The sequence below is a fragment of the Mya arenaria genome, chromosome 17 (genome assembly GCF_026914265.1).
Source record: "Mya arenaria isolate MELC-2E11 chromosome 17, ASM2691426v1".
In the NCBI taxonomy this organism is placed as follows: domain Eukaryota; kingdom Metazoa; phylum Mollusca; class Bivalvia; order Myida; family Myidae; genus Mya; species Mya arenaria.
Window position 1 is genome coordinate 46843493 of NC_069138.1, and position 14246 is coordinate 46857738.

General features: G+C 35.5%; 1 protein-coding gene across 2 annotated transcripts in view; it reads left to right on the forward strand.

Moving 5' to 3' along the window:
* The window catches only part of LOC128223645 (endophilin-B1-like), a 34187-nt gene that overhangs the window by 14740 nt on the left and 5201 nt on the right, over window positions 1–14246 (forward strand). The window contains exons 4-9 of one of the 2 annotated variants that reach the window (XM_052932919.1): window positions 2287–2420; window positions 2846–2938; window positions 6743–6760; window positions 8345–8434; window positions 9683–9783; window positions 12710–12923. In XM_052932919.1, coding sequence (XP_052788879.1) covers window positions 2287–2420; window positions 2846–2938; window positions 6743–6760; window positions 8345–8434; window positions 9683–9783; window positions 12710–12923 — 650 coding nt within the window. The remainder of the gene's footprint in view (window positions 1–2286; window positions 2421–2845; window positions 2939–6742; window positions 6761–8344; window positions 8435–9682; window positions 9784–12709; window positions 12924–14246) is intronic. The other variant, XM_052932920.1, reaches the window with a different exon arrangement.

Genomic DNA, 14246 nt, shown 5'->3' on the forward strand with positions numbered 1-14246 from the left:
CCAAATAATAGCAGCCAACCTTATTTTTTCCAAACAATAATAATAATAAAAAACAAGAGCTGTCGTATGACAGCACGCTCGACTACGCCGCTTTTTAGACAAGAATACAATAATGATGTAATATGTGCCTGTCAAAAGCAATAAAACAATCAAATTAAAAAGTGAACAAGAATTGCTATGTGACAAAACCAGGTTTTTAATGATTGGCAGAAGAGACTCAGTTTTAACTGCTTTCTTCTATTTTTTGTAACAGTGACCTTGATCCTTAGGCCCCAAACACAATCCCATGGAAGTCCTCCATAAACTCTACCTACATATCAAGTTTAGTCACAGTATGTCAACCATAACTGAAACAGTAATTTATTTTTAGTAACAGTAACCTTGACCCTAGGGGGCCAAAAGGCAATCCATGAAAGCTCTGCATGAACTTGTTCTATATACAAGGCTAGTTCACACTATGTCAACCCTTACTTGAGTTATTCAGTACTAACCATATTTCTATTTTTAGCACCAGTGACCTTGACCTAGACCATAACTCTCAGGGCCCAAAACACAATCTTAGGAAAGGTCTCTATAAACTCTTCCTTTATACCAAGTTTGGTCACAATATGTAGACCCTTACCTAAGTTATTCAATACCAACCATTTTTATCTCGACTTTTCGAAGATTAAGGAGGGCTATACTACTCGCCCTGGCGTCGCCGTTGCCGTCGGCGTCCGGTTAAAGTTTAAGGGCAACTTGGGATTTTCACTTACAAATCCAATACCCTTCCTTCAATTGACTTAATTCTTCACACTGATGTTCAGGGCCATCACACAATGAGGTTACATAACTCCATATTATCCTTTATACAAGTTATGGCCCCTGATTGACTTCGGTTAAAGTTTTAAGGCAGGTTAAAGTTTTAGGGCAAGTTGGGATTTTCACTTATACATGTAAGTGCAATACCCTTCATTCAATTGAAAAAAATAAAAGAATAAGATAAAATCTCTACCTACCCTACCTAGTAATTTTGGGGATGTTTCCCTAAACAAACACGTTTTTGTAGGCCTAAGCTATTTCAAAATGGCATGGTGTTTGACAGTATATTATTTATGCTACAGTTTACACCTTCATCCTCAAAGCTTCCAAAGTGATCTGTTGCAGGTGGAAAATCGAGTCTGCCTTTCTGATATATGAACACAACAAATGACATCTGCAATGAGTGCATTTTATGGGAAAGCACTTGAGGACTGTTCTCTGATATTTTATGATTTAGCTGCACTCACACAGGGAAGACAAAACAATCATATTTATGTCGTGTAAAAAGCTTCAAGCAGCCAACCAAAGTTATTTTGTGGTCTGTGGATGTAAGTGCCTATCATTAGTGCCCATTTCCTTGGCAGATATATTGATGAGATAGCTCAAGACACGAACAATGACAGTTAGCTGCTTTCCTTTTCCGTTTAACAAAACCAGAACTATTTCTTGGTCAGAATCTAGGAAACATAAGAAAATCGCAGAAAGGATCATTATTATTCCAGCATTATTATTCCAGCACCTTTTTGTCTGAAGGGAGAACTGCTTACACGAAAGAAAAGCAGTATTTTCAATATTTATTAAAACACAGTAATGTGAAATGTCAAATAGGTTGACAACTAAATTAGTGCAAACCTAATCAGTTTAAAACCCGAATAAAATTGAAATCTACAAGGATTTCATGTCAATAAATAGCTGTGAAAATTAACTAAACTAATTTTATAGTTACTGAGAACTCTGAGAGTGATTCTGTTTCTAGAGTATGCATATTTGAAGTCAGGTCAGGTCAGGTCAAGGTTAGTTTGTACACTGTTAGTGTGTAAGGCCATCAAGCCCAATAATTTCAACTTAGCTTTTCTGTGATTCTGTTTCAAGGCAAGGCCCTGTTGAACTCTTGTTAGACCAAGATTCTGGTCGCGGAGCGTATTGGGAGTTTGTACTTATCAGGGCTTCTAAAACTTTGGAACCTCAATCGGTCCAGACCTGGCGACAATCGGTCTGGACCCGGCGACAACGTGTATTACAATTTCTGCAACTTTTACTAGCCTAGTCATTTTGGACCGAAATTATAAAAAAAATGAGAAAATTTCGGACCGATTTTTTTCACACTTATTGAAACTGAAATCGGTCTGGCTTGGTCAAAATCGGTCCAGACCGGCAAATTGCCGGTTTTTAGAAGCCCTGGTACTTATACCATGAACAACAATAACTATGTTACTACTTTCAGTATAATCTATATTTAATGAAATGATGTGACTCTGTTTCCAGGCAATGCGCTGGTGAAGTCCGGTCAAACTCAGATCCTTATCGGCAATGCCTACAGGGAGTTTGTGACCTCAACAGCCAACAATTTCTTACAACCCCTGCAGAACTTCCTCGAGGGAGACATGAAGACCATCATGGTATGATACAAAAACAAATATAGGATGTTATGATAGGATGCTTTTCTGATGCCAAGTATCACATGAAGATTGGTGTGTAAATCTGCAGAGACCATGGAGAAATGTGTCAATACACAAAAAACTCAATGTGATACAGGGCATCAGAAAGGCAACCATATTATGATAGGATGCTTTTCTTACGACCTGTGTCGCATCAGGTTTGGTATGTAGATCTGAGGAGACCACTTTAAAACAGTAATGAATATCAAAATAATGCAGTTATTTTTCATTGATAAATATCTGTAAACACAGGAAAATGTAATAGATATTTAATTTGATTGAGAGGATTAAAAATTATTCTTAATTCTACACAAATGCTTATGTTCTTCAGGTCATTGTTATATTTTTCTTCAATTGCATTATTGAATATTTTCTATTTTATACAGAAAGAAAAGAAAATTCTCGAAACAAAGCGTTTGGACTTAGACTCGTGTAAAAGCCGTCTTCGAAAGGCCAAACATGTTGCTTCTCAAACCCAGGTATGTTGGCACTCGAGGATGAAAATGGGATTTCCTATGATCTAAAAATAACACCCCTATATTAGGAAAGGGGATTGCTTATATTAATCAAAATATAGTGCACTAAAGATTTGAAGGAGTTTGGATTTCCTGTTTATCACCCATAAGTTTGGAAAGTGGATTTCCTTTTTTGCTTAAAAATTGTGTAGCTCAGATTTGAAGGGGGATTTTCAATAGCTTCAAAACTATTTCTGTGGTTTTGAAAAGGTTAACATTCCCACTGGAGTTTAGAAGATTTTGATTTTCGCACATTGGTTTTAAAGATTTAATCACAATCTGGTTTGGAAGGGGGATTTTGTATGTTTTTTCACTTATGCTCTTGTTTTAGAATGTGGGATTTCAAATTATCTAAACTTAATGCACCATAGCTTGGAATTGGGAATATTATAGTTTAAAAAAGAAGCATATTTAGCTTCATAAATTATAATTTCTTAGGTGATTGTTCACTATCAAAAAGGGTAGCCACTGGCTATTCTGTCAATAAAGAATAAGAATACATTTAAGATTATCAGGCACAATTTATTTACATGTAGTTGTATTTTCTGTGTCGCATATTGAAAACAAAACTGCAAAGTACTCCCTGTTGTCAGTAATGGACTGATCTTGTTTGACTGTTTCGTGCCTTGCTGGTTGTTCTTGTACTAACTGCCATGCTGTTTTCCTCTTCAAACGAAACAACACTAGGGCCATGCATTGCCGGCCAATAACCCCTATGCCAAGATGGAGGTTTGTGATCACGTGATTGTCATGTGACTTTGTTTTTAGTCTTTGGTCATGTGACCAAGTCACGTGACTTCTTTAAGTCGTGTGACTTTGCTTTACTTGTTGTAAACATAATACTCTGGTCTTCATTCAGATTATGTGAGCTATTTATTTTCCAATATTCTGTAAAAAAGTGTCTAGAAATGAAATAGTTTTTTTTTTTCTGAATTTTTTTTATTAAGTATTTTTGTTGGCAGTCTGGTTGAGGACCAAACACCATTTTTTAAACATTTTTTTCTTGATGTTAATCATTGATTATCCATTAAATGAAACGTTGTAAATATGAAAGCATTTCCATATGGTTGTCTCGACCACAGGTGGCAGAAACAAATTATATGTACTCTATAGGCTAGAAAAAATAATTTGTTTCTGCCCCCCTGTGGTCTCATCAGTTGATTTTTGACATTTAGATGTTTGTAATAATATTTATACATTGTTGGGTGATTTTTGGATGCTCTATTTCAAGGAATAGCAAATAATATGCTTTCCATTGTCATTGTCCTCTGTATATTTTGATACCTTGAGATTGACAAAGGGATCCTGTTCATTGGCAGTATTTTTATCAAAAGTGGAGTGAATTTGCAGGGGGCTAGTACAAATAATAATACGGATATATCAGTGGCATAACTATGTGTAGATATTTGCATCCTACTATTCAGAGTTTATCTTTATGAATTTCTTTTTAAACCGTAACTTGTCTATTTAAGGCACTAGATGGTGCTCAGACAGGTTTTCATGGTATTTTTAACATTGCATCACATCTAAGAGCCCTTTTTTCAAATAGTGAAATAACCAAGAAGTATTTTGTCTAAAAAAAATTTATATAGCTTCTTTGCAACATTTCAAATGAAATAGCAGAAAGAAATTCATGAAAAAATGCACTTAATTGCTCTTTGTGAGAAAAATATCTGTTAACTGTCAAAGATTTTAAAATCCCAGAGAAGAGTTTATGGGGTCACATTCCTGTACCTTGATATATTACTTTAGCTGTATTTAGCACAGATACGATATCCCTCTGTTTGATAAACACGCCTTCAAAATTCTCCCTACCAGGGCTGGGATTCTTGCGGCTTAAAGCAATGTTTATATAATCAGGTGTTTTTCCCCGGATTCACAGTTTTCTGAGGATTTTTTTTAAAACTTCTGTTTAACTTATTCAAAAAGGATGTATGGTTGTTTTTGGTTGTTTCTATATTTGTTATTTTGCCACATTAGTTTTCTTCAAATTTGAAGCAAGGAGAGTCTTTAAAGCAAGTTTTGCTTCTCCCTCTATGGACTTCGCCCCCTTTCATCCTTAGGGAGTGCCTACAGTCGCCCCGAAACCCCTCACCGAAATGGTTTCAGCCCTTGAGCTGTGATTTCAATTATAACCCTGAAAAGGCTTTATACCGTCCTATTTCCAGATCTTGAAACTTATGCCACTGATGTACCATTATTTTATTCTTCTATGTATGAGAATATCCATTTTGTATTGTGATGATAGTGGTATGTACGTTTTTCTCTCTGCCTCCCAAGTCTGGCGGCGCCCAAACCCCTGTTCTGCCGGCTGATAACCCCTACGCCGCCCTGGAGGTCTGCTTATATTGTGCAAACACACTCTACATACTACCATTTCTTTTTGTGTGACCCACAACAAGCAGATAGAGGTCTTATTGTACAATTTTCAGTTTCGAGAATGACATATTTCACATAAATATAAGTACTGTAAAGTACCCTTGACAAAAAATGCCACACCAGCCCTGAGTTCAATTAAGGCTGACGATAGCTAAGGTAAAAAGACATTTGATTTGTGTCCCTGTTGCATCACAGGGCTTTCACTGCAAGCTTGGAACCTCAAAGAATGCAAGGCAGGGTGCTGTCGTTCTATTTTTTGTAATGGGAAGCTTTGATTGCGTATTTCCTGCTTACGTATTTACCATGAGACCTTTTGCTTGTTGCGGTTCATTTATTTTGTCATGCTTAAGAACGTACAAGAATTTAGTTGAGACACTATCCAGTATATCTCTTGATTGTTATAACACATTTTGATCACTTTCATTCTTAATCTTTTACCTACTAAAGTCATTTAGATTAGTATATTGGTTCCTTGGTCAATTCACTAAATGAGTTCAGTGTTTCCTCAAATTTGAAATTTATTTGGGCACACTATTACTTTAAAGTCTGTTATGCCAGTTTGGCCTTGGATTTGTAAAGACTGAATATGTGAAAAAGACTCTTACTCATTGTGGACTGTGTTTGCATGATATCTGTGCTTATTGTTGTGTTAGTACTGCCATTAGATGTCAGGAATTCTCTCCCTTAGTTTACTTGTGACATTTATTGAAAGGTGTTCTGATTGGCTGTCACATATAGGGTATAATGAGTAATGATTATTCTTATATATTACATGAGTCAAGACTGATAATCAGTAAATTATACAAAAAAAATAGATATATATGTGTCCTTAAAAGACCCCGCGATTCAATATATGTGTCCTTAAAAGACCCCGCGATTCAATATATGTGTCCTTAAAAGACCCCGCGATTCAACTCATGCGCCCTTATTTTTGCACTGGTGTCCGTGCTCTCATGGCCCCATAATCAATTCTTAATTGGACAATCAGAATGTGTATGCTAAAACATATTTTAATACATGACAACATGTGCGTAGTTTGAAGTTAAAACTGTCACTACAATGCATGGCATGTCTTCATTTCATATCAACATATTAATAAAGAATGCTTATTAAGAATAACAATATTTTTGGTTGCTTAAGCATGCTACATGACACAAATTTGTCTTATTATTGACATATTTAAGTGTTGTCACATAATCTTGTATAACTCTTTCAAAATAAATATTTTGACCATTTCTTGCAATAAGTATATTTCGAAAATAATTAAAACTTTCTTAATTATGTGCAATATATTGATGGAATTCATAACCAATAAAATATATGAAAAGCTTTTAAGAATGTTAAATATTTAATCAACTATATCTCTCCTTTTCTTTCCTGCCCTCTCAGGATGACGTGATTGCAAAAGTAAGTCAGATATAGTCAACTGTTATTGTGATGTGGGCATGTTGTTCAAGGGAAAAAATGGTTTCTTTTTTGTGTTCAATTTAGGCTATAGCAATAAAAGTTCCAATCCAATCCCTCTTGCTAAATATTTTTCTTGTCTCTTTTTATAAAGAATAAAAACAGACAATCGATGGCATTTGCATGTGGTGCTCTTGTTATGTGATGCATGAAGAATAGCCCAGGTTTCCATCATAATTAATCATCATTTACTGTGCTGGGAAAGCATGCTGCAGCTCTGTTTTAAAACCTTAAAGAATTTTACTCTTCTTTAGTGAGCTTTGCATAGTTTGAGCTAGCTGTTTCTGCTACAAACCCAGATTCAATCTTACCCCCACATCGTTAAACCAATCAATATTTTGCCCAGCCCGGGACTAAATGTTTATTAGTGCATTATAGGCTGAATGTGATTTTACCCCCGTCAAACGAAGTTTGAGGGGGTATACTAGAGTCACCCTGTGGTTGGTCTGTCGGTCAATATGTCGGTATTTCAGCTTATTACAGAGTTATTGCCCTTTGTTTCTTTTCTTTGTCCGGAGCAAAAATAAACTTAATACTTTGATGAAGCACAATGAGAGGAGGTGCAGTGTACCAGAACCATAACTCTATTTCAGCTAACTGCAAAGTTATTGCCCTTTGTCACTTTTTCTTGTGTGAAGCATAACTTGAAAACTACTGGATGGAATTTAATTTGACTTCATACAATGAAAGGAAGTGCAGTGAACAAGAACCATAACTCTATTGCGGCTAGCTACAGAGATATTGCCCTTTGTCACTTTTTTTGTCAAAAGCATCACTTCTTAATTACTCAATGGATTTTAATTAAACTACACCCACAGGTTAATGCAGGATAAGTGGAAATGCAGTGTACAATTACCTCAGAGTTATGTCCTCTTTTCAAAGAAATAGTTTGCCAATCCTGGTGTCTTGGCGGAATTCAGGGGTATTTGTTAATCCACTGACAGCTCTAGTTATTTTGACATTGTTTACTTATAACAGAAACACCTAATTAGCCTGAAATATGTGAGGAGTCTCATTCTATGGTACAAAATTGTTTCATTAATTACCCTGTAATATCAGTTTGGTCCAATATTTCAATGTAATGCCAATGACCCCATTATATGGCATTTATCCCAACGGAGTCAATAAATCCACAGATAATGCAATAATTTTTTTAACACAATGGTCGGTATTCACAATGTATTGTAACAATAATACAAGAAGCAAAACCTAAACAAGAAGCTTAGTGTTTTGATGGTATATAAACCCCTGCATTTCCATCCCACACATAAACAGTTTCAAATATATTCCATCTGAAATGGTAGTTTTTGTAAACAAGAGTCTAGAATTATTGGTGCAACGTGTCCATATTTTGAAGAAGTACTTACATAAATAGGAGGAAGCCATTGTTAAAAATGTACATTCAGTTCTAAGTAGTGTAAGAATAGAGTTATTTTTAGCCTAGTTTATATAAAAGTTGTAAATTTGGAAAATCCAGAATTGGAATGTCCAAAAAAGACTTGTAATGCATGTGATTGTATATTTCAGGCGGAGGCGGATCTGAGACAGGCCCAGTCAGAGTTTGACCGGCAAGCAGAGATCACAAAGCTGCTTCTGGAGGGAATTACCAGCACACATGTGAGTTTAGGGGGAGTGTTGGATAGAAATATTGGGTTGGAATGGGGATAGAAATAAGAGGTTGTGCTTGGGTAGGGAGTTAGAGGGTTCTGTGAAAGTCACAGTTTGACCTGCAGGTAGTGATCTACAGGAGATTTTCACTAGCACATGTGAGATTTCAAGATTTTGAACAAGTACTCTAAAGTATAGCATATTATCAATACTCTGAAAGACCTCACTCATATACTAGGGCCTCTATGGCCTGTTTGGATTTGATAATTAAATGGGTTATCAAACAGTTTTCTGAACAAGTGAGGAAAAAGAAAATAGCATGTAGGAGTTTGAACTTGGAAAACGATAGCCATCCTTAAGTAATTATCCAACAAATCAATATACCATATTGAGCATCAGTGTGTGTGGTAGAGTCATTGGGAAGGGCCACTGATTGACGGGCATTGCGTGAGAGGCGAGCCGACAACATTATCTATCCTTATCCAGACATACTACCTGCGATGTTAGAATGACTTTCTCAAGGCTCAGTTGACATTTCTCTCTCGGGGCCACTGATGGACGGGCATTGCGTGAGAGGCGAGCCGACCACATTATCTATCCTTATCCAGACATACTACCTGCGATGTTTGAATGACTTTCTCAAGGCTCAGTTGACATTTCTCTCTGGGGCCACTGATGGACGGGCATTGCGTGAGAGGCGAGCCGACAACATTATCTATCCTTATCCAGACATACTACCTGCGATGTTTGAATGACTTCCTCAAGGCTCAGTGGACATTTCTCTCTCGGGGCCACTGATGGACGGGCATTGCGTGAGAGGCGAGCCGACAACATTATCTATCCTTATCCAGACATACTACCTGCGATGCTTGAATGACTTTCTCAAGGCTCAGTTGACATTTCTCTCTCGGGGCCACTGATGGACGGCATTGCGTGAGAGGCGAGCCGACAACATTATCTATCTTTATCCAGACATACTACCTGCGATGTTTGAATGACTTTCTCAAGGCTCAGTTGACATTTCTCTCTCGGGGCCACTGATGGACGGGCATTGCGTGAGAGGCGAGCCGACAACATTATCTATCCTTATCCAGACATACTACCTGCGATGTTTGAATGACTTTCTCAAGGCTCAGTTGACATTTCTCTCTCGGTGCTTGTAATACATGCCTACAGAAATGCTATATCTATAGAAGTATTGATTCACTTAAGAACAAACCTTGTAGATAGCCTTATAAAATCCCTCCTGTATTCCAGGCGCACCACCTGCGATGTTTGAATGACTTCATTGAGGCCCAGATGACATTTTCCTCACAGTCTCAGCAATACATGGTTGACCTACAGAAACAACTTGGCAGGTATGGTTGTGAAATCTGGGGTACCATGTTTTTTATGTCTGGTGTTGATTGTTAACAAGATTTTATTTATGTTGGATTAAATGTAAACTAAAAGCTTAAATAAAGAATTTTTTATTTAATGCCCTTGAATATTAATTGAAAGTCTAGTTTCTGGAAACCAGCTCATTTGCAAGGCAAGTAAAGAAATTGTCATAGCACATATGTTGTCGTCATCGGTGGAGTCTTGCAAAAACTTGAACCCTTGCCGATAGGCCCTAACTCATACATACGTCAAAAATATTGACTTGAAACTTAGAACATATGTTACAAATGACAAAACAAATTAGAGTGTCAATGCCTGTAAATCTGGCAATATGTTTGATTATGACCGTTGACCAACTGAGAAAAGTAGAAGATTGTTGGCATACGCTTGTAGTGCTCTTGTTATTTGATATGATTGTTTTCTAGCGAGGATGCCAGTGGCACTTTTATGAAGGCATTTACTGAGCTTCTTAACTCTCGGTCCAGTGAGGAAATAGCGGACAAGTAAATGTAACGCATAAAAGTGGGGAAAACCTCGGTTTTGGGTTATCCAGTTTTAGCACAGAGTTGCGATTTTTTCATTTTGGTGCTCTGCTTGTTAATGCCGAATTTTACTGCAGATAGTTTGCGGTTATTTTCCACTTTTTTTATTAAAAGTATAGCCTGCGTACTGTAAATTGTCAAAGTTTTCGACAATTACCTTAATCCATTCCAGGCCGATTTAAGAAAGATCTGTATTATTTTGAAAATGAAATCAGATTTTACCTGACTTTTCTCCCAATTTTTCCTGTATCTATGATCTATCCCAGCATATCATCTATAGTAAAATTCGGTGCATGCTGTGGAATGACATGTGGTGGTGTTCAGCTGTCAGCAACCCAAAACAAACAAACGTCATTGTAATTAACTGGTTAACTCTTCAGTGCGGAAGTCTTAGTTAGCCAAAATATTTCTTGATTTATCAATAAATAATTAAATTCTATACGAACAAATCAGTTTGATAAACAAACAAGCAAAATTAAACACCTGTGGGGCCGCTTGATCAGGAATCCTAGGAGCATTTTCAAACTTGGGAGAGATTTTCAACTGTTGAATTGCACTGATGGAAATCTCTCCTAAGTACAAAATTGCTTCTAGAATTTTTAATGAAATAGCCACGTTGGATTTAATTTTTCGAACCAAATCTGTCTGTAATAGCATTTATCATAAGAGTTGTCTTAGTCGATTCCCCAATCGTCTTTCTAAAGGCTACATTACACCATTATTGTGAGATTCCTTGAACAAACCCTTATCTACTGCATGATTTTTCTGCTTTATAAATGCCATGCTTGATCTTCTTTTCAGGGATGTTTGAATTCTATAGTAATGATAACTTCACAATGTATGTATAGTTGTATTTTCGAGACCTGTCCCTCTACTTAGATGCATTGCACAGATATATGGTCATGAAAATGATCAATTAATATTAACCAAAATAAACAATAATATTCTAGTCAATTTTTTTTTGACTACGGTATGTTTTCATTTTTGCCACCAAAAGATCATAGCTTTAATTAACAAGTATCTTTTTTTAAGGAAACATATTTCACATAGCTATTAAGCTTGTTAGAAATGACAGCTGATCTTGATTTTGAAAGAAAAAAAGTTCATGTTTTGATTTAGTCTTGTTGGTGTTGTCATCTGCATGGTGGAAAAAAACTTGGTTGTTATTTCAAAACTGATAAAAGATATTCAAATGAAACTTGGTAAACATGTCGCTGGAGACAATCTACAGCAAGGCCCATAACTCTAGCTTTAAGAATAGTCAAATTAAAGTTAAGCCCTTTGTTCAACTGAACAAAAACAACAAGGGACTGTTTAGGATATTATTGTTTGTGTGAGCTTTTCAATCATAACTTCATGTAATGGAAACTTATAATAGAAAAACTTCAGATGTTAACTATAATTTCATTTGTTATTTCTGATATCTTGCTGAAAAATAGATTAAGTTTCTTTAATCCTTGTTTTCCTTTAAAGCTTTTCTGAAGTCAGTATGGAAACTCAACCAGTTAACATGTATACCAATGCGGTACCCGACACGATGAATTATGACTTTGACAACAGTTTTGGGAACCAGTATAATTCTCAGTTCTGAATTATGGGTAAAAAAAATGAAAATTTAATTTCAAATGTTAAATGTTGTGAGTGAGCATTATTGAAGCTTGACTTTTATTGATTATAGTTATTGTAATTGTTTTATTTTTGCAAGTCCAGATTTGTACACAAACCAGTGTTGGAAATTTTGGAGAGCAGTGCCTCAAGGCTTTTACTGATATTATTTTGTACATTATTTAAATCTTATATTTTTGTGATCAGTCATGAACAAAAGCAACAGGATATATGGAGAGGGATATTTGTGTGTTCAATTTAGCATAATAATAACTTTGCCGTCAACATTTACAATTTAATCCTTTATCAAGATTAATATCAACCTTAATTTTTCAGTACTTTAGAAGGTGAAATAAGCACAAGTAATCTTGTGAAATGTAAAAGAAGCAACATATATATTATGGATTATTCTTATTGTAAATGTTGACAGTCTTGCATGGCACATCCATACAATGTGCACATAGTCCACTGTTATACTTTCCTGGGCATTTCTGTGACTGTTGTTATCATTTTCATGTACTACAATACTATAATTATCATCTCCCGAGTTTTTCTTTTTAGCTTGGCCATTTTTTCATTGAAAAACCATGTAACTTGGTACACTTGTTTCAATATGGCAAATTGGACATGTGTAGCAAGTTTCATTACTCTGGTTTGACAGAGGCAAAAACAGGCAAGCGTTCATGTCATGGCATCAGTTTGCAATTCTCTTCTTTCTGGGACAAAAACTTCGATCAACAAAAAATTATCCTTTCAGTTTCACGGCAGTGCCGGGATCGCAGACTGCCCCCTCATCTACCACGCCCAACACCCTTGGGCTAAACTCTGCCTCCTCGACTCTCGCCCCCACCCCCTCCCCTCCCAGTATACAGGTCACAGCATCCACCCCCGCCACAGAGAAAAAACAGGCCCGTGTTCTCTATGATTATGATGCGGCTGATGCAACTGAACTATCACTTTTAGCTGATGAGGTACATGCCACTTAGCTTTTTGAAATTAGTGTTCTGCTTAGATGATGCTCAATATATATGGAATTGACATAGTACTCTATGATCTAAATGCGACTGATGCCACCAATCTCTTCACTTTAAGTCTTTGAGGACATTACTCCTTAATTGAATTTGATATACTATAAAGCAGAAATATTCACCATACTTTGGCACTTCTAACATTGCCTCTATTAAATAACCAAGCATTTAAGCTGCATTCTCACAGATTTACCGTTTTGACAACTTTTTTATTTTTTGTCTTCGTATGAGCCATTTTTTGCGTAAATATCAGTAAACCAATGATATAAGATTGCTGACAAAAGATCAGATCGCAGATTTTCATATGTGGGCTCGAAAATTAATGTTTCGTGGCTTAAACCATACTAACCGTTACTAACGGTTTAAGAAAAATGCATAAAACATCAATTTTTGAACTTAAATATGAAAATCTGTGATCTGATTTTTTGTCAGTAATTGTATATCACTCGTTTCCATGCATTTTCGCATAAATTTGCTCATTCGAAGACAAATGATAAAAAAGTTATCAAAACGTTCAATCTGTGAGAGTGCAGCTTTAAGCTATATATCTGAATGAGAAATGAAATACTCTTGTAAAAGAATGACCAAGTTTGATGAAGTTTGGCCTGACATATCTACTATTTGAAAGTTTGAAAGCTTTTAATTCAATAATTAATCATATCATAAATTTTTACATATATCTTATTCTTAATCTAGTCCATTTCTTCAACAATTGTATTTTATCGAACATTTCTGGATAAAATGTATCTTGCCTAAAAAGACTTATTTGTGAGCCTTAAAAAAAATGACCATAAAAATCAAATGTTTATATTAGTAAACACTTTGCAAAACACTGAACTTCCAAAGTATGTAGATATTTGGCATTATGAACATGTTTAATACAGTTTCAGAACGTATTACCCAAACTTCATACAATTACTCTTAATTGGTTGATTGGTTTTCTTCTATTTTGGTTAACACTCATTCATATTATTTTGGGTTTTATAGTTATATGTTTGTATTTTCTATATATTTATAGTTGTTGTAATTTTATAGCAAATTTGTGTAACAATTTTAAAATGACAGTTATTACACTATGGTACTAGAATATCTTGACAGGTTAAATATAGTTATAAAACAAAATATGGAATATTAGTGTGCCAATAAAGAAATTCAACCACATGTATATAATAGATTACTGATGTAGGTTAAAGAATTTAATTAAAGAACAACATTTAGAATGCTTTAGATTAATTCTAAATGCTTTGATTGCTTCATAAAATAGTT